General features: G+C 39.2%; 1 protein-coding gene across 3 annotated transcripts in view; it reads right to left on the reverse strand.

Moving 5' to 3' along the window:
• The window catches only part of TMEFF1 (transmembrane protein with EGF like and two follistatin like domains 1), a 104,303-nt gene that overhangs the window by 34,420 nt on the left and 43,972 nt on the right, over nt 1-25,911 (reverse strand). For all 3 annotated transcript variants that reach the window (XM_058302600.2, XM_071217103.1, XM_058302599.2), the window contains one exon: nt 25,235-25,331. In XM_058302600.2, the coding sequence (XP_058158583.1) occupies nt 25,235-25,331 (97 nt within the window). The remainder of the gene's footprint in view (nt 1-25,234; nt 25,332-25,911) is intronic.

The following is a 25,911-nucleotide window of genomic DNA, read 5'->3' on the forward strand; positions in this document are numbered from 1 at the left end:
TCTCAGTAACTTACATATCAAGCAAATAAAATATCAGTAAAGACTGATATATTTATGGATGAAATAACATGATTCTGAGATTTACTTTAAAATACTTCCCCTCAAAAACAGACAAAACAAAACCAGACCAACATTGATACGTGAAGCTGGGTGATGGGAGTTGTGGGGAGGGGCCACTTTATTTTTTCTCCTTTTCTATATATCAGAACATTTCTTTAAATCCAGGTGAATTAATGGGCTAAAGATGAAAGGCAAAATCGTAAAACTTCTCTAACATCAAACATAAGAGACTGATAAATTATACTTTAAAACTAAGACCATTCTGATAAAGAAAAGAGATAAACCACAAACAAAAAAATATTTACAGGTCATATAACCAGTAGAGAATTAGTATCCAGAATACATAAATATAAATCAAAGTTAAAAAAAAAAAAAGGGGTGGCGGGGCATGTAACTCAATGGGGAAAAGGGAAAACAAAGAGTTAAATAGGAATTAAAAAGGAAGCACACAAGAAAAATAAATGTGAAAAGATGCTCTACTTCATTAATCATCAGGAAAATGCAAACTTAAAAACTACAAAGATCACATTCACTAAACTGGCAAAAAAAGAATTCTCATCCGCTCCTGGAGGGAGACTGGAAACAGGTATTTCCATAACAAGCTAGACTTACACATGCCCAAAACTTCACATTCTGAACACAAGCCCTGTGGTACGGTATCCCTTGAAAATCTCCTGTACATGGGTACCAGGAGACTTGGGTGAGATGCTCACAGCAGCAAACAAAAGACCAAAAACAATCCAAATATCTATCAGCAGTCAAATGAATTGTAAAAGAAGGTGCTCTCGCCAGACAACTGAATTCCATAAGCACGGAAACCGAACAAACTACAGCTAGGTGCATCAACACAAATGACTCTCAGAAACATGGTGAGCAAAAGAAGGTTGAGAACAGTACACATGGAATGATTCCACTTATACAAAACTCAAGATCCACCAAAAGCCAATTAATATGTTATTAAGGAAACTATGATATGCGGAAAACTACGAAGAAAGTAAGGGAATGATTTTCACACAATGCAGTCTAGCAAGTGAGTGGAAGAGAGACACCCCCAAGTATTGATAATACTCTCTTTCTTGGCTTGGGAGGTAGTATTCACAAAGTTTGTCTTATGTTGGAGCAAATAAACTGATTATATAAGTTTCCATATGCTTTTGAATATTTGCTTTATTTTACAAATAGAAAAATCAAGGTATAAGCCCCACCACAATCAAGACCTCTTCACTATTCCAGTCACCACTCACTCTTCATCTTTTCTGGAACGATCAGAAACAAGTACGTGAGTCCGCGCTGTTGGAGAAAGCTGAGGGAGATGCTCCAGGGCTCAGGCGCCTACAGAGGCTTTGAACAAGCAGCAAGAGCTGACAAACATCTTCTCAAAGCTCCGGAGGACAGTTAAAGGTACATCAGGAAAAAGACTGGTTAAGAGAGGTGGGCTCTCCAGGTACCCTGGCTCCTCCCCCACCCTTCATCCCTCAGCACAGAGCAGAGGCTCCTCTTCCCGGTGGGGCTCCCAGGTCCCCGTTCCAAGGAGGGCACAGTAACCCTCCTCATGCACGGCATGTATGTTGGGCCCCCAGTGTGTTTGGTGGTGCTCTGAGAAGACTCACGGTTCAGAACTTGCCCTGCGTGGAGAAGGCAGCTAGCCCAGCTTTCCTACAGAACTCTGTAGGAGAGCAGTCAAGAGGCTGCCTGGGACAAGAGGTGGCTGGCTGTGAGAAACTTCCTAGGGAAAAAGAGACATTTGGAACCATGTAAGTGGAAGAATTCCTGGTCAGTATGGGACTTGTGCACAGAGGGGAGAGGCCTGGCTACTTCGCTTTGGCCTGGTATTACTGAGCTTATTGTATGGATAAACTCTGAGAACACTTGCACAGCTTAATGTGCAAAGTCTGGGAAAGGTGTTTTTTTCTTAGTTCCTGAAATTCCTATTAATATTCTTATTAAAGCTTTGCATTAACACTAGCTAGATACGAACTTAAGGAAAAGACACCTCAGAGTCTAAATTCCAGCAATAACACATTAAAATATGAAAATGTAGAGGTTTCAACAAAAAGTTACGAAACATACAAATAAGCAGGAAGCAACGGCCCAGGCAAAGATTAGAAGATTAGAAACCATCAATGAGTAGGATCAGATCTGGGACATAACAAATGAAGATATTTTTTAAAAAAGGTCCTAAATATGCTCAAAGACCTAAGAGAAAATATGGACAAAGTACTAAAGAAAATCATGAAAAGACAGGTGGACACAAAGAGAATATCAATAGAGAGGTTAAAATTGTGAAAAGGAAACAAATAGAGCTGCAGACCACAGTAACAGAAATTAAAGATTCCCTGGAAGGATTCAACAGCAAATTGCAGCTGGAAAAAAAAGAATCTGTGAACTTGAAGGTAAGGCAACTGAAATCACTCAGTCTGCAGAACAGGAAGGAGAGAATAAAGAAAAGTGAACAGAGCCGGATGAACCTGTGGTACTCCACCAAGCTTGCCAATATATGCACTGTGGTGTCCCAGAAGAAGAGAGAAGGGGACAGAGAGAATATTCAAAAAACAAATGGCTAAAAACATCCCAAATTTAATGAAAGACATGAATATATGCATCCAAGATGGTAAATGAACTTCCAACAGGATAAACACAAAGAGGGTGTGGCATATTACAAATTGTCAAATGCTAAAGAATTCTGAAAACCACAAGAGACGCAATATGTCACACACAAGGCAGCCTCAATGAGAGTAAGTGCCCATTTCTCATCAGCAACCATGGAAAAGCAAGAGGCAGTGGGAAGACATATGTAAAGAGCTGAAAGAAAAAAACTGACAGCTCTATACCCAGCAAAACTTCTTTTCAAAAATGAGGGAAAGGTTAAGACATTCCCAGATAAACAAACACTGAGGGACTTCCTCACCACTGGACTGGTCCTACAAGAGATGCTAAAGAGAGTTTTGCAGTTTGAGTGGAAAGGACAATAGACAATAGCTCAAAAACACATGAAGAAATCAGTATCTCCAGTGAGGATAACCACATCAATAAATGCCAGTACTATGGTATTTTTGGTTTCTAACTCCATTTTTTACTAAAAATGCATAAAATGTAATGATAAATTTTGGACTCAACATAAAATTTTAGTTTTAGATTCAGTATATAAACATGCAATTTTGACAAGAACTGCATAAAGGTGGGGGACTGGAGGGTATAGAACATAGTTTATATATATCACTGAAGTAAAGTTATAATGAACTTATTGAAATGAAGTAAAATGAAATTGTCATAAGATTTAGAACATTAAATTTAAGCCTCATGGGAACTAAAAAGAAAATATCAGAAAATATACAAGCTCAAAGAGAGAGAAATTAAAGTACAGGATGCTGGGGGAGGGCAGGAGGAATGGGGAATTAGTATATCGTGGTTATAGGGTTTGTGTTTGGGGACATGAGAAAGATTTAGTAATGGAAGGTGGTGAGGGTACCGCTAACACTGTGAATATGATTAATCCCAGTGAATGGTACACCTGGGAGTGGTTGAGATGGGAAGGTTTGTGTTGTATATGTGTTTCCACAATTAATTAAGATGAGAAAACAAGCAATTAGAACAACGATGAAAACTGATGCAACTCATGATCCTCTATGATATTTGGCAAGGGAGCAGAAAAGACACAAAGGGACTATTATTGGGACATATCAAAAATTTTGAACATAGATTATATGTTTTACATCAATATTACACTTCTTGAACCTGATTACTACACTTAAGGTGGTTATGTAAGGGGATATCCTTGTTCTATGGATATATTAAGTGTTCAAGGAACAACCTACTTGAGTGTACAACCTACACCCAGCCGTTCAGAAAGTAGATTTGAAAGATACAGTAAATGTGGCAAAATGTTAAAATTGGTAGATCTGGGTATCTAGGGGAGTAGAGAGTAAGGAGATGTTAGAGTTGTTTAAGTCTCTTAATGGGATATGTATTATTTTTGGGCTGTCCTGTAAGTTTGAAAGCATTTCAAAATAAAAAGCTCCCCTCAGTTTTTTTTGCAATTCATAAGAATATTTACCAACCTAAGTCAAAAATATTGCACCAGAATTTACTTCTTGGAAAACAAGAGGTTATAACCAAAGAGGTAAATTGGCTAATCAGAGGAGGTGAGTTCAATCAAATGTTTTAGATTAGAGGAAGTGGCACAGACAAATGGAGAAAAAATGTTCTATTATTTGTGGATAAAGATATGTGCACAGAGGTAGGAAGAAGCATTGAAAGAATTCCAGCACTGAAAGGGACCTTAGCAAGCCGTCCTTTCCACTCTTTCTTCCAATACAGGACTCCCCTCAGCATTATGTTTGACTACATCTCCATAGACTACAACTCAGTGGAGCTTCTGTCACAGAACTAGCAGTGAAGGAGCGCTAGATACCTCACCAACGCAGTACATTTAATGGCTGAATGAATTCTTTCCTGTCCTGAGCCCAAAATCTGCATCCCAGTAACTTCCACCCACTGGCTCTACCTGTACTAAATTCAAAATATCATCCAGGATTTCCCTTACATTTTTCAAAGATAATCATAATCTCTTCTCAGAACTAGATTTCTCAAGTTCATTCTGTGTTCCTCATTTGTTGTGGTCTCTAAACCTCCCCAATCATCCTGATAACCACTCCAGTTTTAGTCTCTCATAAAATGTGAAACCAAGAACAGAGCACTGACTAAAGTTAAGAGGAATTACTCTCTTAGTTGTTCTGGATGCTATGCCAAGCAGGATTTCATTAACTTCTCTGGCAGCCACATCAAACGTTAGACTAATATTGAGATTTTCAATAATACTCAACTCTAGTTATGGCCTGCAAAACATGGAGGACCTTACATTTATGTTGATCAAATTTTAAATTCTTACTCCTAAAATAATGAAAAATTTTGGCCTCAAGTTCTATCAGCTAAATCTCTCCTAGATTGATATAACTCACCATTTTGGCAAGAACACCTCATACTCTTACCAGAATAATTACCTTTACAGCAAAATTAACCCATTGGAGAACACCTTTTAAGAAAAGTTGTTAACCAGCTTTAATCTCACCTATTATCTGACCACCTTTCTATATTCTGAAGACCACACAAGATGGATAAATACTTCACTTATATCCAGAAAGACTACAACTAAGGCTCAGCGTTGATAAAATGATCTGACTGCACTATCAAAAAAGAAAGTGAGGTTAGCTTTAAGGTGACCTGTTCTTGGTAAACCCATGCTATTACTACTTCCCTTTCTAAGTTACCTATGGAGAAATTTTAAGCTATAAAAAACCTCAGCTTATGCTAAGAAACAAAGTTGATAAGACAGAAAAAGAACATTGAAGTCAAAAAAAGGGTAAGTGACTTGTCCACGACCACAAATTAATAATAATACTGGTATTAAATTTCCAAAGATCTTTCCCATCCATTATTGAACAAACTGTGATCAAATAAACATGATGCCTCCTCCCTCCTTCATAATGTACCCCCAAAAAAGCCTTATTTCTCTTCAACTTTTTTTCTGTGTTCCCAATTTCTTCCCCTGAGGGCTCACCATTTAAAGTAGGGTAAAATCATATAATAATGAGTTTCTTTTAACAAAGCCCTGTAATAAGACACAAAGTCTACATAAAAACACCCATTTATTGTCCCTGGAAATGGGCTTTCTAAGATTCGACCTGCTTTTTCCATTAAGGAACAGTATTTCAGATTCATATACCCATACAATTGGTTTCATTTTTTATTGTGCTGGCACACTTCTAGTACAAATAAATGTTGCTGATCTAGACACAGATCACTCTACTTGGAGATGCCATACTTTACTTCCATAGAAAATATTGTTTTTAATATATCAAGATAAAACAAGGCTAAAAACAATCTCCAAACTACTGTATTTATCCAGAACATCAAACAAAAGTATGAGTCTGTCCTTAAAAGGGTGACACAATAAGAATAAGTGACAGGCTGAATTAACGTGCCCCAAAAAACACAACATGTTCTTCATTTTAGTCTACATTCTTGATAGTGTAAATCCATTGTAAATAGGAGTTCTGGAAGATGATCTTTTTAGTTCAGGTGTGGCCAACTGAATGAGGATAGGTCATAATCTGGAAATCAAAGGCCTTATAAAGAGAACCTAGAAGGAGAGGACATGGCCATGGGAGGGGAGGCAAAGATAAATGCCAAGGGACCCCAAAGACTGCCAGCAGCAGGCACCAGAGCAGCAGTCTTTGGGGAGAAAGCAAGCCTCGCTGAGATCTTGGTTTTAGACTTCTAACTTCATAGCACAGTTTGATATTACTGATGAATTCCAAAAATATATATATTGGATTATGTTTGTAAACTGATCTTTTCCTCTGGGCATATTAGATTATACTGGATTCATAGGTTTACTTGATTAAGTAATTATGTAAATCTCTTGTGCCAGTAGGGTGTTTGGTGGGTGGGAACTCACAGATAAAAGGCTTGGCAAAGGACAGAATTGAGGGTTTTTGATGCTGGAGTTTGATGCTGAAGCCTTAAGCTGGAGCCCCAGGAAGTAAGCACAGAGAGGAGAGAGAAGCAAGCCCCAGGAAGGGAGGAACCCAGGAAGCCTGACCCCTCGCAGAAGTCAGCAGCCATCTTGCTCCAACACATGGAAATAGACTGGTGAGTGGAGTAACATATGCTTATGGCCTACTATCTGTAAGCTCCTACCCCAAATAAATACCCTTTATAAAAACCAACCAAGGGAAGCGGACTTGGACCAGTGGTTAGGGCACCCATCTACCACATGGGAGGTCCGCGGGCCTCCTTGTCCCATATGGAGCTGGCCCACGTGCAGTGCTGATGCGCGCAAGGAGTGCCCTGCCACGCAAGGGTGTCCCCCGCGTAGGGGAGCCCCACGCGCAAGGAGTGTGCCCCGTAAGGAGAGCCCAAAAGAAAGTTCAGCCTGCCCAAGAATGGCGCTGCACACATGGAAAGCTGACACAAGATGATGCAACAAAAATAAGCACAGATTCCCATGCCGCTGACAACAACAGAAGCGGACAAAGAAGAACACACAGCAAACAGACACAGAAAACAGACAACTGGGGTGGGGAGGGGGGAGAAATAAAAAATAAAATAAATAAATCTTTAAAAAAAAGAAACCAACCGATTTCTGTTATTTTGCATCAGCATCCCTTTGGCTGACTAAAACAAACTTCAAAATCATGAGCCAATAAATTCCCATTGTTTAAGCCAACCCATTCTGTGGCATTTGTCATAGCAGCCTAGAAATCTAAGATAATTGAGAAAGAAGATTCTAATGGTTGTAGGTAGTATGCTGTGAAATAACGTGAAAAAGAAACTAGATCATCTATATTTTTATGTGACATCTGTATAATCTAAGCATTTTTTAAAAATTTTACAAAAATAAGTAAATAAATGTTGCTATAGAGAAAAAGAAACCAGAAGAGAGGAGGGGTCCACTTCTAATCAGGCACGTGAACAGACAAAACTAATTTCAAAAAGAAATCTGGGGGAAGCGGATGTGGCTCAAGCAATTGAGCTCCAGTCTCCCATATAGGAGGGTCCAGCTTCAAAACCCAGAGCCACCTGGTAGAGGCAAGCTGGGCCATGTGGCGAGCTGGCCTACGCAGAGTGCTGCCAGCCCACACAGAGAGCTGACACAGCAAGATGACAAAACAAAAAGAGACACAGAGGAGATACAATAAGAAACAGCAGACCAGGGAGCTAAGGTGACGCAAGAGAGTAATAGCCTCTCTCCCACTCCCGAAGCTCCCAGGTTCTGTTCCCAGAGCCGCCTAATGAGAAAGAATACAAGCAGACACAAAAGAACACACAGTGAATGGACACAGAGAGCAGACAATGGAAGGAGAGGGGAGAAATAAATAAATCTTGAGAGGAAAAAAAGAAGAAATCTAGAAAAGACAGATTTTCTGGTAAATTCCTATTGGAAAAGGAGAATGAAAGATGGGTGATAAAAGGGGATGAGTCGTAGAAGAGAAAAACACTTTCCTTTCAATATGTCCCCAAAGGGATGGGAAAAGTTTTTAAATGGTATGAATAAAGTCACTAAGGTAAGAAGTAAGCCCAAAAGCCACACTATAGCAAACAAGATTTCTCATCTGAAGAAGTGATTCATGGAGAACATGAATAGTAAACAAAAAGGTAAAGAAATGGAAGCGTAATGAAAAAAGGAAATAATATAAATAGAAAAAAGAGGAGAACAGTTCAAGCCACAATAAAAGCACTATTTGCTGTCACTTTATCACATACAAAAAGAATATTAATGGATAGTTTAAAGCAAATTACAGCCATGGGTCCATCCTGCCAAAGGCCTCTTTCAGTATGCCCTCAAGCTAGGAAAAACTGCTAAATTTTTAGGGGTTGGGAGTAGGAAAAAAAAAAAAAAAAAAAAAAAACGATCATGTAACAGACACTAAATGTGGCCTGCAAAAACTAAAACATTTATTATCTGGCCTTCTACAGAAAAAACTGCTGACCCCTGGTTGAAAAGCTAAAGGAACAGAGAATTATAGAACTGATTCAGGAATATGAAAAGGCTGATCCAAAAAGTCAAAACATATTGCCACTCCAGTAAGGAGAAACAAGTGACTTAACAGCGGGTACTGCAGGTCCACAAAGAAACACCGTGGTCAAGTGTCTGAAAAGGACAGTCTCAGTGGGACCGTGACACTGCATTTAGGAACTGTGAGAACCAACCACTGCTGTTCTCAGTGGCATATGAAGGAAACAAATTACCACCTCAAGTAAAATCCAGTTTAGAGAGACAATGAGCAGACCGGCAACAGAGGGCAGAATGCCCAAAAGCCCAGGGACACAGACTAGTGTGAAAAGAAATCAGGCTTTCCAGAGTACGCCAACACTGAACAACCATTCACTCTGCACCTACTGTGCAGGTTCAGTCACATTTGCCTCATTTAATCCTGACATCAACAAATTATCAGTAGAGAAAACTGAAGTTGAGCAAGTAAAGGAAAACTCCAGGGTCACAAAACTAATGCAAGGCTGCGGCAGCATTCTCTCAACTCGCTACAGCCGTTACCTTCGCAAGGAAGGGGCCAAATGAAAGGAGGCACAAGCAGGCTTCTTCCACATTTATATCATGAAAAATCTTTTCACTAAACTGGCCATTCTTTTCTTTCAGCCACACAAAGGGCACTCCTGCCTCAGGGCTGGAACTTCCATGTGGTTCAATCCCTCACCTCCTTCAAATTTTTCCTCAAATCTTACCTACTTGGGTGCCTTAACCACTCTATGTGAAACGGAAAAAAAAACCCTTTCCCTTTTCCTGGAGCCCCTCTTCCCCTTACTGCGCTTCATTTTTCTCTGTTCCTGTATTTCAGATTCAAGACACGAAGGAGTAGATGGTACCAGACATACCCTTTCACCAAAAAAACTATGAACGTTGGCCAAAATAGTAACTGTTTTAGGAGGCAAAGATACCTAAGGAGAAAAAGAAAAAGAACCACAATATTTCTTTACTCTGCTATACCCCTGAGGGAATTTTCTAAACCATGTGTGGAAAACTAGTGCCAGGCTGAAAACAGTAGATGCAGTGGATGGAGGTGACTGAACCTAGGGGTCTAGGCCTACAAAACTAGCTACAGGTGAAGGGACAAGGTACCCGAGAGCAAGCACCTACACAAAAATTCCCTTTGGGTCCATGGCCAACTCCTAACCTGCACATGCTCAAGGTGAGATTCCAGGAAGCCTGGCAGAGACGAGCTTAGCAGAGACTCCAGAGGTCCCATACTTCTGGGGGCATGTTGGGAGCAGAACCTCGGTCAACATTCAGGCATTCACTTGAGACCCAGAAAGGTCAGTCCCTAGGAGTGAGGACCACACTCTAGAAAGAAGAGCCTCGGTGTCAGATTTAAAACTAATATAGCCCTCCTCTAAGAAACCCTAAAAAAGTTAAGCCTCAACAGTATCAGAGGCAATCCTCCGGCAATTTACTCAACGCCAGGAGGAGACTTAACCTGCTTATAAAATAATCCAGAACACTTCAACAACATATCACTCCTGATATAATATTACAATATTATATCCTGAATAAAAAATTACAATACCTGCAAAGCAGAAAAAAGTAATTGATCTTCAAAAAGCAGTCAACAGAAGCAAAGTCAGAGATGATGAGGATCTGATATAAATAAGCTATCTCATAACTTCAGGAGGCGTATAACTGCCATACCTATTTGAAGGACAAATGGCAATAAAACACACCCTGCAGATATACTGGCTGAAATTTGGCAATATTTATGTAAACAAACAGTCACTACTCACTGAAGTGACATAAAACCATAACACTTTCAGCAATAGAGAATTCATTAATTGAACTATCATCCATCCATATAATGAAGCACTATGGAGCTACTAAAATGAAGGATATGCATGTGTATGTGCTGTTATTACTAAATGAAAAAAATCAAGATGCAGAACAATCTGTATAATGTATTCAGTAAGTATAAATATTTTAAAGAATATACATATATTTGTAGGGATAAGCAATAACATTGTTTTTATGGAAAATATGGTCAATAATTTCTTTTGAGAGATGAAGAAACAAAGGGAGACCTTTTTCATTTTATGAAATTCTATATGGGTTTGGACTTTTACATATGCACATGCTATTGCTTTTATTTTTGAAATTAAACATATGAAAGTAAAAAAATACAAAGTGAGTAAGATAAATAAGCTAACTTGAGAGTCAACACAGCAAGTACAGAGACAACAAGTACAAAGACAACAACATTTAAAGGAAAAGACATTAGCACTGAAACAGAAGACCAGAGGCCCAGCCAGTGAGATTTTGGAGATATTTGATAAAGGAGATAGTGAAAAATAAATTTTGAAGTAGAAATTTAAAAAGTAGAAAAAAGGATGTAGAAAAAAAGAAAACAAAAGAAATGAAGGTAAGAATTAGATATAACTAAGTGAGAAAAAAATCAAGCAGATTCTGAGCCTAATTCCTTGTTCTTTAGTCAAGAAAAGACAGAGGAATACGGCCTGGATATAAACAAGCAGAGCTCTTTTGCAAGTTAGCATTTTTGGTTTTGGTTATAGCAAGGGCATTCCCATTGAAGGGCTTTTATATAACAAAAAAGAGAAGCACGTCAATGCCAAATGGCAAGTTAAGAGATAAATGGCCTAGGGAAGCAGATTTGGCTCAACTGATAGGGCATCCGCCTACCACATAGGAGGTCCAGGGTTCAAACCCAGGATCTCCTGGCCCTTGTGGTGATCTTGCCCATGAGCACTGCTGATGCACACGAGGAGTGCTGTGACACACAGGGGTGTCTCCTGTGTAGGGGAGTCCCACCCTCAAGGAGTGTGCCTCTCGAGGAGAGCTGCCTGCACAAAAAATAAAAGTGCAGCCTGCCCAGGAGTGGCACTGCACACACAGAGAGGTGACGCAGCAAGATGATGCAACAAAAGGAGACAGATTTCTGGTGCTGCTGATAAGAATGCAGGTGACACAGAACACGCAGCAAATGGACAGAGAGCAGATAATGGGGGAGGGGGGGTAAGGGAGGAAGGGAGGGAGGAAGGAAGGGAGGAATCTTTTTTTTTTTTAATAAAAAGAAAATGCCCCCAACAGAAGACCAAAATTAACTTCAAATATCAAAGGAATGGTATATCAGTAGACTAGTGATTGATGGAAAGGTAATTTCATATTGCCAGGTAATATGACCAATGCTTTCATATTTTTTAGCACACCTAATTTTTATAGTAGCCCATGAGGTAAGTCTTCTCTCCCTTTTTACAGATGAGAAAAGCTGAGGCTCAGGAAAGTTTATTTAATATATATTATAATAACATATAGTTAGTAAGCTTGGATGTGAGCCCACAATTCTTTTTAAAGCATCGGAATGTCTCAAATTTTTTGCCGGGAAGCGGATGTGGCTCAACTGATAGAGCACCTGCCTACCATATAGGAGGGCCAGGGTTCAAACCCAGGGCCTCCCAGCTTATGTGGTGAGCTGGCCCATGTGCAGTGCTGCCGTGCACAAGGAATGCCATGTCACACAGGGGTGTTCCCCGCATAGCAGAGTCCCACACACAAGAAGTGCATCCTGTAAGGAGAGCAGTCCCATGCAAAAAAAAGTGCAGCCCACCCAGGAGTGGTGCCGCACACACAGAGAGCTGATGCAGCAAGATGACACAACAATAACAAAAAAAGAGACACAGATTCCCATGTTGCCTGACAAGAATGTAAGCAAACACAGAAGCACACGCAGCGAATGGACACAAGAGAGCAGAAGGGGTGGGGGTGGGAGAAATAAATTTAAAAAATAATAAATCTTAAAAAAAATTTTTTTTTTTTAATAAAAGTTCACCTGATAGAGGCTCTATCATATTATGAACACACAATCTCTAGGAAATTATACTGGGGAGGGGAGAGTTCGTGGGGGAAGGTAACAAGAAGGGTTTAAGCAGCCTTATTTAAAAATGTCTTCAAAGCATTATCTTAAAAATTAAAGGATTTTTTTTTTTTGCATTCTAACTCATATCAATGTTTTGAAATATATCAATGACTTTTCCTCTAAAACTTTAAGTAACTATGTGCTCACCCATTCACCTCCATACCCTAATTTTAGAAACAGAGCTGTATACCTAGATTTAAACACAAGGACAAGAACCTACTCTTAGGAGGCAATGAAAAAATAGAAGTAGGATAAAGCATAGACATGAACAATTACATATAGGTTTAAATCAACCTAAATTTTGTTAAAAAGAAAAAAAAAATTTCTCCTGACTAAAAGAGTTTGGAAAGGAGAATATCTTTTTGCAAAATGTACCCTTTCAAGACAACTGAAGACAGCTGCCAAGAAGCAAGTTCATAAGATCTTACTAAAAGAGAGAAAACATGTAACACTAATTAGTAAGTATAGGAAGAATGACTAAAAACTACTATTAAACAACTATCATAGTCATAATTGATTGAGGCAAGAATCATAAACAGATGCTAAAAATATTGAGAGAAAATATGATTGGGAAATGACATACTTACACCATCTCAACATATTTCCCCAACAGATTACTTTTTAATTACAAAAGGGAAAATGGAAATTTTACAGTGAAGAAACCTAGCACACACCACCTTAACCAAGTGATAAAGTTAACTTCATCCATAATGGGACAAATTGGCATTATGTGATTACTGATATACTGTACAAAGAAGGACATAACAGTTATGTAGTACTCCTGCCAAAATGCACAATCTAAATCTAATCAAGAGTAAACATCACACAAATCCAAATTTGAGGAACACTCTAAAAAACAACCAGCCTGATCACACTTACTATTGTCATAAAAATCAGTAAAAGGATTAGCCAGAAAGATAAAACACATATTCAGCAAGGGAGGGAAAGTCAACAAAAATTTTAATCTTAATTTTATAAAGAAAATTCTGTGTAAAACTTGTAGAATTCCTATTTTAAACAAAGACTTAAAGAAGTACAAAATACAAATATTTATAAGCTTTCTGTTGTATAGAATGGAAAGAAATATGGGGGAAACAAAAGAGAAACCTAATAACCACTGAGATTATTCTGGTAGGGGCAGCCTCCAAATTCAGCAAAGGGTATCACGTTATTCCATTTTGGATGTACAGCAAGATAACGCTATCTCTAAAAGAAGAGCAGGGAGCTGAAAGAGAAGCAGAAGAATGCTAAAACCCTCTCAGTTTTGCATAGTCGCCTTTCTCCAAGCACCCAGGATCACAGACAGACCAGAGCCCCAAGTAAAGACCTGGCCAAGTCCGATGCACGTTGCTTCGATGATACTGCCAGCCAAAGTCCCAGGACTTCTATTCAGCTTTCAACACCATGGGCCAAGATCACTGTGATTACCTTCTTATTGGTTTCCCGGTCTCAAGTCCTTATTCCAACTCACTTCGTTTTGCTTACACACAGATATGACTTTTCCTTCTGAGTAAACCATTATCACTTGAATTTCTCTTTAATTTCTCCCATTACCTAGAGGATCAAATCTAAGGTTATCTTGGTATTCATACTGAAAAACTCATGACAGAAGAGCATTTGGATGAAGGCAAAAATGAAAGGGGAACATATACTACCCAACCTCTCAGCCAGATGGAGTAAGAAAGGTACACAAACATTTCATATTATGGAATTCTTAGATACAGAATATAAAATAAACATGCTTGTTATATTTAAAGAAGGGACTTAAAGTATGATGAAAGAACAGAGATTATTAAAAAACAACCAGGCATACTAAGACAACCAAGAATCTTATATCTAGCAAACTATTTTTCAAAAATGAAGGGAAGGGGAAAAAGAAGACAAAATAAAGACATTTCCAGACAAACAAAAGCCAAGAAGAGTTCGCTGCCGGCAGACCTGCCTTAAAAGAAGTAGAAAAAGAAAGCTCTTCAGGCTGAAGCACGTAATGTGAATCTACACAAAAGAACAAAGAGTATTGATAAAAGTAATTATGTAGGCAGTAATTATGCAGTGCCCACGCAGGGAGCCAGTGTCTGTGCAGCAAGCCAAGTGCACATGAAGTGAACCAGTGCCGGAGAAAGCGAGTCATGCAGCAAGATGATGACACAACAAAAGAAAGATGAAGGGGAAAGTCAAGGCAAAGCACAGCAGAAACCAGGAACTGAGGTGGCGCAGGTAACAGGGAACCTCTCTCCACATCTTTCCACAAAAAGAGAAATAGATACAGAAGATCACACAGCAAATGGACACAGACAGCAAAAACAGCAGAGCAAGGGAGGGAGAAGGGGAAATAAAAGAAAATAGCCATTATCCTAGAAGTATATTCCCACCATTCTGTCAATAAGTGAGTTATTGGTAATCTAGACATTTTCAGAAAAACAAAACCTGAAAAAGGATGCTATCAAGAGACCCTCATTAAAAGGAGCTTCAAAAGGATATATTTCAAGAAGGAAATCCTCCAAACAAAAGGCCTGGAAAGAAAATAGGAATGTTAGGCAACAAAGAATAAATGAATGTAAGCAATAAATGACATAAAACACAAAAAAATCAGGAATAATTTTAGAGTTTAAAAAAAGGAACTGAAATACTAGAAAAAAGAAATACATGTAATTAAAGCACCTAAGATCCTTATACTATTTGGAAGAGGGCAAAAAAAACCTGATAAACCTTAGACTCTGTTAAGTTACATAAGCATATGCTGAAATTCCTAAAAGTAAATAAAGAACAGAAAAAGCCTATTACTTCAAATTAATAGAGGAAAAATAGATTAAAGAGGAAAAAAAACCACTCAGTTCCAGAGAAAGCAAGAAAGGATAAAAAAATAAAAAAGACTAGAAAGCACAAAATAAAATGGGAAAAATTTAAACCAATAATGGGAAAAATATACCAATAATCACAATTAATATAAACATCTGGCCTTAATATAAAATCTAGCAATTCACTATTTACAAGAGAAACACTTCAAGTATAAGAACACAGAAAAATCATAAGTTAAAGTCTAGAAAAAGATATGTAGCAAATAACTAAATGTTATGCTATATCACAATATATTAATATGACACAAAATAGAATTTAAGGCAAAGAGCATTTAGAATGATAAATGATCTCCTTCACCAGAAATATATTTTAAATGTGAATGCAGGGAAGCGGACTTGGCCCAATGGATAGGGCATCCGCCTACCACATGGGAGGTCCGTGGTTGAAACCCCGGGCCTCCTTGACCCGTGTGGTGCTGGCCCACGCACCCTGCTGATGAGCTCAAGGAGTGCCCTGCCACGCAGGGGTGTCCCCCGCATAGGGGAGCACCACGTGCAAAGACTGCACCCTGTAAGGAGAGCGGCCCAGCGTGAAAGAACGTGCAGCCTGCCCAAGAATGGCGCCGCACACATGGAGAGCTGACGCAGCAAGATGACTCAATAAAAAGAAACACACATTTCCGGTGCCACTGATAAGGATGGAAGCAGTCACAGAAGAACGCACAGCGAACGGACACAGAGAGCAGAGAGCAGACAACTGGGCAGGGGGGGGAATAAATCAAATAATAATAATAATAATAAAAATGTGAATGCAACCAAATAACATATTCTCAGAAATATATAAAGTAAAAACTAACAGCCTGCCCAGTGCTACAATTCTATTAACGGCCTTGCCATGGATTTCCCCAGAAGGGGAAAGCCAGCCTCTGCCCCAGAGACTGTTGACTGCGTCTCCTTCTGCAAGCCTTCATCGAATAGAGGCACTATTGTCCTTTCCTTCCACAGCTAACACTCAGCACTGGTAATATGGCAATACTCTATTCACCCTGGATGTTAGTACAGTGGTGTTTTTCAGTCAGGATTCTTTAAATTGCAAGTATATGCTCTGTAGGTAAAATATCTTTTACAATAAAAGTTCTTTTTGAGTAAGGTGTAGTACACTGTGCAGAGTGTGCTGCCATTAGGTTTTAAAAGGAAAGAAAAAGAATATGTGGACATATTTGCTTGCACATGCATTAAATACCTCTGGAAGATCAAGCAAGAAACATGACACGTTCTGCCTCTGATGAAGACAACTGGGTGGCTGGGGCAGGGTGGGAGAGACTTTTCACTCAGTACCCTTGTAAAGGTTTTGAATCGTGAACACTGAGAATTTCAAAGCCATGAATGAACACATAATACAGCGTATGTATTATAAATGAATAAACTCAATGGCATCATAACTGGAGTCTTTAAAATAGGGATTATACCTCATTATACAGCTGGCAGAACCAACAAGATTTCTTTAAAAAACCCTTTGAAACTACATACAGCTGAAAGGTATATAGAAAAAAGATCCATTCTTTTCCTCCTTTTCTCCTCAATCTATGCAGAAATGAGCATCCTTCTCAATACAGTAAGCTTACTTAGCAGTTAAGAAAACACTGGCTTAAAGTAATCCATGTGTTGGGAAGCGGATGTGGCTAGGGTGACAGAACTCCTGCCCACCATGTGGGAGGACCTGGGTTAGATCCCTGGAGCCTCCTGGTGGGGCAGAGAAGGAGAAGGCGTGCCCATGTGGCGAGCCAGTGCCCGTGCAGTGACTCGGTAAGTTCAAGTGCCCATGTGGTGAGCACAAGTGTCCACCGGAGAGTGCAAGTGCCCCCGCGAATGAGTGTGCGGTGAGCAAGTGTCTGCACAAGTAAGTCACGCAGCGGAATGGTGATGTGACAGAGGAGAGGTGGGGGAGGGTCAAGGTGAGGCACGGCGGGGCCAGGGACTGGGGTGGCGCCGTTGGCAGGGAGCCTCTCTCAACATCAGGAGTCTCCAGGATCGAATCCCAGTGGAAGGGGGGGATATAAATAATTAAATAAATCTTTTTTTAAAAAAAGGTAATCCATGTGAAGTTATTAGTTTAGATTAAACAAACACACAATGAACCTGCAATAAATTCTGGGCATTACATGACTTTTTTACACACATGAAAGTCTCACAACAATTCTTTAAGCAGCTATATGTGAATAATAAAGACTTAATGTTAACTGCCATGAATTAAAAAAAACAGGATTCTAAGAGACCAACCTCATGGCAAGTTCACCCAGCATAGCAATCAGCAAGACCCTGCCCCCAGGGAGCCCATAGTTTGCTGGTGGTCCCAACAGCAAGACCAGTGCTGTGCAGAGGCTGCTTCTCAAGGATAAGGAAGAGCAGGGAAGAAGGGCACCATGGGAGAAAGCACGGTGGGCTTCCAAGAAGAGGTGGTGACGTTTGAGCGAGTCTTGTTTCATCGAAGTCTAAAAATTTGAAGTTCCAAGAAAAGCGCAAGTACAAGAGCGTGCAGAACATGGAGCTGACCATTTTAAAAACAAAATCTCTCAAAGGAAACCTTTAGTGGCAGCTGTTGTAGAACTGTATATAGGAAGACATTTCTGGACAAATGTCATTGCTAACAACCAGATTATAGTTTGTATAAAAAAAATGATTAATAGTTGTCATTGCTAACAACCAGATTATAGTTTGTATAAAAAAACGATTAATAGTTCTTTTTCCTATTTGTTATCAGAAGAAAACAAATGGCATAAAATTATTTCCCATGAATAATCTAAGGGGCCATGACAAGAATGTATCAAACCTAAGTAGTTTTAAAAGCCTAGTATTCTATATACCCAGAAAACGGCAATGCTAAATGATGCAAATTACTGTCATGTCTGATAAGGAGGAAGTTAAGAGAACAGAAGAGTAGATATTGGTTAAAAAAAAAAAAAGGCATTTCTTTTTTTAAAATATGAAACTTCCAGAAAGGATATAATAATGGGCACAAATGTATATCACTATTCTGTTGAAACAAGGGGAAAGAAGATCTCCCCACAATCTGTGTCCAACCAGAAAGTGGTACCACACGCCACAAAGAAGTCTAGGAAGAGGTTTCCTGTTTAGCACTGTGAGCTGTCAGGCTGCACACCTGAGTCTCTGGGCAATTCTGAGATATTTACACCACTCAGGGAAACAAAACAGAAACAGTGCCTCCAAACATCAAAGAGGCAGAAGAGCACATGGCAGACAAAGTTCAAAAGAAGAGAATTTGAGGATTTTGAAAACTCATCTGTTTTGGCATGATGCCCGATGATTCTACAGACTTCTCAAATTTAGGTCAGGTATAGAAAAGGTACTGAAGTAAAGGAGTTCTGTGATAATTTGGCCTCACTGTTCAGAGAAACAGCTGAAGGCCATCTTGCAGCAATAAGGTGAACTTCAGATAGGTTAAATACTGCTTAGAAAAAGAGGGGGTATGGCACCAAGAACATATGGTTTCAGCAATACAATTTGCTATAAAGGAGGTGCAAATAAAAAATATATTTAAAAAAGAGTAAGTAGATAGTGTACTCACTGTACTTCACAATGGCCACAACATAATACAGAAATCCCACTTATGGGGGAGTCAGATTTCTTGGAACTTCAACTACCTCACTACAGGTATGAATTAGAAAGACAAGCAATAATAAAGATAGCCAACACCAAGCCATGCAAAGCCCATACAGCACCACTGAAGGAACTGTGCTTCAGAAGGAAAGAGTGAAAAGCTTCTCAGATGCAAAATAATTTAAATTGTAAATAAATTAAAACAGGCACTATGCAGATGAAGGAGGAAATCTATGCAATGAAGTTCATGCACTTGACTCAGAAGAAACTATTTACTCTTATTTTACATATTTAGAACCTATTCCTACATTAGATAGGTGTCCTGCAAGTACAGTGTCTCCTACTCCAAGGAGGCAGAGAAGCAAATTAAAAGTTGGGGGCATCGAGCAAGGCACACTGAGAGCACCCAGGAGCAGCAGCTACCAGCATAAAAAGGGAAAGGAGAATTAATTTTAAAGACAGATACAAGAACCCAGAAGACAAAGCAGGAAGAAGGACTAAGAGAAGGGTAAAACAGCCCATCAGTGGGCTCTGAAAGCATCACGGGACCACGTATGTGAGGAGTGTGAGCACAATGTACTGTACAGATCCCTTTCCATAGACCTTTGGGTTTTGCCCTGTAACAGCAAGGTACCCCACCAGCCTGCACGCCTCTGCCAGGTCTGTACGATCTGAGAATGACCTCCCTGCCCTACCTACCAGATAGAACCACCAGGAGGGGCTGATAAGTAAGTTATGTTAATACACTGCACAGTAGCCAACACTGAGAACAGGTTATATTCTGTCCCGTGTGCTCTGTTTAAAAAGGTAAGTATTCAACAAATTTAAATCAATTTCCATTTCGATGTCTAAATAAGAATTTAGAACTTCTCTTAATACAGAAAATTACCTAACATGGTACCAACTAATCCCCTCCCTCAAAGTGCCTATTTTTTAAAGTTTATTAGCCAGAAAAAGAAAAGCATTTTAAAGCAAGAGAAATATTTTAATTGCCCTCTGGAAACCAGATAGGTTATATAGCATTTCTTCTGAGAGGACAGACATTTCAAAACGAGAAAAGATAAAATATTTTTAAATGGATGTTCATACTTAAATACATAATATGAAACAATATCTATTTCAGACTTACAATATAGAGCAGCTATTTTTCAAACTAATAATTTTGGGGATTATGAGTTCAATTAAGTGGGTCATTACCCATTGTATTATTTCTATGTGTGTATGTGCACAAGTGCTGGGTCACAATGTGAATGCATTTCTTACATGGGGTTATAGTCAAAAAAGTCTGAAAATCACTGGTAAGCAAATAAGTAAACAGGCATTCAGCCTTTAAGTGGCAGCCAAGAATCAAAAAATTTGAAAGCAGTACTCAGAGTAACCAGAAAATAGGACGGAAGTGAAGAACTCATAGCAGGCTGAAGAAGAGGGCAGGTTTTTGCTGTTTTAAGTCCTGGAACAGCAGTCCTAGGAGTAGGAGGAGGATAATAACATTCCTTCCAGGAACAGCAAAAGCAAATCCAAGAAGGTAGGTGGTAAGAGAAACATTGTGATGGAACTCAGGAGATTCCACCCCATCAAACCCTCTGACTTTAATCTTCAATTTTCTCATCTGTAAAGTGAGGGGATTAGACGAGAAGATATATTTTTAAGATCCTACCCAAACTTAACTTTTTCTGATTCTGTTGAATTTAAATTCATGACATATTGCTTGGTCTGTAATTAAGATATTTTGCTTTTTATAATTAAAAATTTTATCTTTTATTAAGAAAATTAAATAATCTCTCGATAAATGCTTTTAAAGTAAAAGCAAAGCTCGATGGCTCATGTCGCATTTCTGCATCTCAAGTTTCCATTATCTAAAGGTCTGGTTAGGTGGGATAAAATCTTCCTTAGACAAACATGTTGTTATTCACCAGTGTCAACCTATAAAGTACACAGGAAGTGCCTGAGGGTGTTACAGATATAACCTCCACACAGCTTTCTTACTACCATAACCCATTTAAAAGTAAAGCAAAAAACATAGCAACAACCACTGAGATATATTAAACTGTTAAACTCAACTGTGATCAGTAATAAGTGTTTTATAAACTAAAAGATTAGATGTACCTAAAATTTCCTTTTGTCCCTTTTCAGTATAGGATCAACCATCCAAGCTTAAAAGTTTACTTACTTTTTTTGATAAAGGAACCAAAGGCTTCCTTAAATGTTTTCCAATTATTACAGCAAGTTCCTGGCCTGGATTTGGCTGCCTGTCCCGGTCTGTGTTTGTGACCCCGCTGGGGAGAGCCTGCTTGCTCCTGACAGCTGGTGAGCCTCTGCCTGGTCTATGCCCACTTTCTGAGGCTTAGTGCCTGTATCTGAATCTGCAAGAATAGGGGCTGCAAGCTTGCAAATAACTAGACACATGCAAAATTAATTTAGCAAAATTAATTTAGAGTTGCTCTAATTGAGAATAAGCCAGGCATTATATTATGAGGGGGTGTTTGTCTACAGGTGTGTATTTTACCATAGAGATGTCATACTCTGGGCCACTAAGTGGAGAAATGTTTCACTTCTAAGCAAAAGACGATCTCTTTAAATTCAGGCATCACAAATGAAGGCAGAGAAATGTAACAAATAAAGCTGAATGGAGGTACTGTCAAGGAATAAAAAGAGACCAACAGCCCAAGCCAATTAACTACCGAGAGCTATTTTGATCATGAACACTGTTATAGAACAATCCTGACAAACACTCAAAGAATGAATTATCTACAAAAATACATATATACACACACCCACACCCACAGATACACTGTGGTGTTTCAACATACCATATCTTACTAAAAAGCGAGAAGAGACAGCATAATATCTATTGTCTGTTCTCTCTGCAAGTCCATATTGCTCATTTCTCATTCTACACACCACTTTCGGCTTTGGAAAACATCTCCTAAGTCAACTTTGAATGACATGGATAGACAGGTGTCAACCCAGGTGATCAAAATACAGAAACAGAGTTGGACACTTCAGGTTTTGCTGAATTAACCTTTTACTGAACATATTTATCTTTTAACATTTCTCATCTGCTTTGAAATAGAAGTCAAATTAATTTTACCAAACACTACACAAATGGCCATTTTGGTTTAGGTCCCATTCAGTTTGGCCACACATAACTAACAACATCTTCAAAGGTCCTATTTACAAATGGGTTCACACCTACAGTAGTAGGAGGGGTTTGTACCGGAACAGGCCTTTTGTGGGGCTCATCATGATTCAATTGCCAACCGTCCACCCTATGGATCACAAAAAGACACGTTCTTCCCACATGCAAAATATATTCATTCCATCACAACATCCCAAGTGTCTTAAGTCATTTCAGCAACAATACTAAGTACAAAGTTTCATCAAAATCAGTTATGCATGTGGTCTATCCTGGTGCAAAATTTCTCTCCATCTAATACACCTATACACCTGGAAAACAAGTCACTAGCTTCCAATACACAAGGGTGGGACAGGCTTGGAATAGACACCAGAAGGGAGATATTGGAAGAAAAACAAAGTTCACAGGTCCCAACCAAGTCTGAAACCCAGCAGCACCAACTCCATAAGCTCTTAAGGTCTGAGAGCCTTCTGTGGCTTGAAGCTCTGTCCTCTGGGCTGATGGAGCAGTAGCCCCACCCTTTCCAACCTTGTAACCAGGCCAAACTGTTCCCAAACACTGGGGTGTAGGCCCCACCCCACTCTGAGCACTGGAATGGCAGCCAGGCTCTCCACGAACACTGGGACACAGGCCCCACAAACTCTGAGCATTGGGCCGGTACTAATTCTGCTCAACAAATTTTGCAAAAAACCTGTTGGATTTGCATGTAGTTTCAGTGGGTCTAAACCATCAGACAACAGGCCTTTCCACAGATCCTTCCTGGATAACTGCATGTCCAATCTTGACTTCCACTGGAATGGCTGGCTGGCTCCATTACAGTCACACTCTTTTCCATTTTTTTAAAGATTTATTTATTTCCCTCCCCCCTCCACTGTCTGTTCTATGTCCATTTGTTGTGTGTTCTTCTGTGTCTGCTTGTATTCTCGCTAGGCGGTTCCAGGAATCGATCCTGGGACCTTCTGGAGTGGGAGAGAGGCAATCATTCTCTTACACCCCTCAGTTCCCTGGCCCGCTGTGGCCCTTTTTGTCTCTCCTGTGTCTCTTATTGTTTTGTCATCTTGCTGCATCAGCTCTCCGCATGGGCCAGCATTCCTGCGTGGGGTAGCACTACACGCAGGCCAGCTCGCCACACAGGCCAGCTCGCCCTCATCAGGAGGCCCTGGGTATCAAACCCTGGATCTCCTATATGGTAGACGTGAGCTCAATTGATTGAGCCACATCCGCTTCCCAACAGCCACAACCTTTTTAGCAAAGGGTTGTTAAGTTAAACCCCAGGTCTTCTGGGGGCTCAGTTCCCAGAAGTAAAGGGCAATCCCAGATATAGCCACTTCCAGTCCTACTCTCAGAGCACACTGTCTGGGTAAGCTCAGAACTTTCCAAACTATCAATTTCTGCTTTCTTAGTGCTTAAGAGTTCAGTTTTCATCTTATCCCTTCTTCTCACATTTTACCATAAGCTGCAAAGAAAAATGCAAGATTGGAAACCTCAGTGAAATATCCAAGTCTATCACCTGCAAGTTCTGCTCTCCCTCCAACATCAGAAGACAATTTCGCCAATTTCTCTGCCACTTTATGTAATAAAAATTACCTTTCCTTCCATTTCCAGTAACACATTCATCGTTTCCTCCTAAAGTCTCAATGGAGTTACCTTTAGCATCCATATTTCTACCAGGAGTCTCTTCAAAGCAATCCAGACTTTTTATATCAAGCACCTCATAATTCTTTCAGTCTCTACCCATTACACAATTTCAAAGTCATTTACACTTTCTTTTAGATATTTGCCATAGCAGCACCCCCACTCTTAGTGCCAAAAACTCCATGAGTTTCCTAGTTGCAAAACAAGTATCATATGTTAATGGGCTGGTTTAGTAAAAGGAATGTACTGGATCACAGTTTCAGAGGCTAGATGGCTTGCTTCCTCCCAGGGTGGGTACATGCTGGATGGCCATAAAGTTCTGGGGTTCCTTGGCTTTTCTGTCACATGGCAATGCACATGGGGGCATATTATCCTTTCTCTTCCACTGACTTCTGGCTTCCAGCTGCTCCCTGTGGCTTTTCCTTCCAAGTCCGATTTCCTTTGCTTATAAGAACTTCAGGACCTATTGGATTAAGGTCCTTCCCTCCTTCAGTCTAGGTTCACCTTAACTAATCTTCAAAGGTCCTATTTATAAGTGGGTTCACACCCACAGGACCAGGGGTTGGGACCTGAACATGGTTTTGTGGGGGACATGAGCCAAAACTACTGCTCAATGAAAGGCTAAAGCATGCATTTCATGGGTGAATAAAACATGGGCCTGGAAAGTACACACCGAAAATATTTAAGAGTACAGAAGAAAGCACAAATCTCTATAAAATATGTTATCACATATGCACTAAGGGAAAATGAGGTAAAGAAGCTCCATTGATATTACAGAGTCCAGAAGTCAGCATCAAAGATTTTAGACTCAAATATGCAAAAAGCAAAAAGCAAGCACCAGAAGAAATGATAGAAGGATGAGCCTGGGAAGTATACTTATGAAAGGAAAAATCAAACATGATGGTGTTTATGAATGTTTATGTTGCTACTTTTCTACCAAACAACACCATTTCTCACAGAGTAAATAGGAAATTGGAAAGTTAATGCTATCCAGGTACAAAACCCACCTTAACAAAGGCTGAACATGAGAACAGACTAAACAGAATGTCAGCTTGTGTGACTGGGATTTCCAGAAATATTTTTCACTTATTGTATACTACTACATCTAAAAAGCTGAAATAACTTTAGATTTTTTCTTAATACATTAAAAATATATGAATACATTAAAATATTTTTACTTGGGTAAAAATGCAAGTTAAGAAAGAGAGAAGCTGTTTATATTCATATCAATTGAAAGTATAACAGCAGGAAAAGAGAATATAAGAGCATTTCTGATGAATAAAATATATGACTATAAATGGAAAAAAGTACAGGTAACACATGAAAAAAACTAAGTAGATTCTCATTCTAAAATATAACAAACTGATTTAAATAGCCAGGGTAATAATACATCAAATTAAGAGAAAAGTCAACAGACTAGCATCAAACAAAAAATATAAAAAACACACACGCAAAATGTATAAAATCATATTAAATGATACCTTTCTACAATTAATAAAGCTGATGCTTAACCTCAAAGTCAATTTATCCCTTTCCCTCAATCAACTCACCCAACATTTTCTGCATCTTCATCACACTCGGCTTTGTATTTGCAAGGTCCACATTTGGAGTGTTTTCTGTGAACTTCTGTCCCTGATCCTTCGTCTTCTGTTTAAAAAGAAAAATTAAGATTTTCATCCAAAAGTTGGGATCCTTTCCAGATATAGAGCATGTTTTCAGAAGCCATTATCCTGTTTCTGGGGGAAACTGAACCTGAGCTCTTGAAAACAGTAATTTCCAAAAAGGATGCCAATAGTGAGTACAATATATTCTGCGAGGAAAAACAAGTACCAGTGCTAGCAAAAGAATCCCTTAAGCTGTATACACAGGAATAACTTAATATGTTTTGATAACTAATTGCTTTTTAAAGAATTATCGTATAACATTAAAGGGGAAAAAACCATGAGCAGTAAGTGAACACCCTACTGAAATAAGCCTATGTAAAGATGCTGTAAATAATTATCATGGCAGAGTAGAACCACCTTTTCCTCAAGTTAGACACTTGCCTCTCTAACTACATAAGAACTAATTAGAGTTAAATATTGATTTCCAAATTTCAAAAGAAAAGAGGTCCCTACAAAGTAACTGTCCCTTTTCTAGTGTGCCACTTACCACACACAGCCAAAAATGCCCAGATGCAGATGTGTGTGCGTCTAAGACAGTGGAATCCACCAGCCACCAGCTCGTC

This window comes from Dasypus novemcinctus, chromosome 8 (genome assembly GCF_030445035.2).
Source record: "Dasypus novemcinctus isolate mDasNov1 chromosome 8, mDasNov1.1.hap2, whole genome shotgun sequence".
Lineage (NCBI taxonomy): Eukaryota > Metazoa > Chordata > Mammalia > Cingulata > Dasypodidae > Dasypus > Dasypus novemcinctus.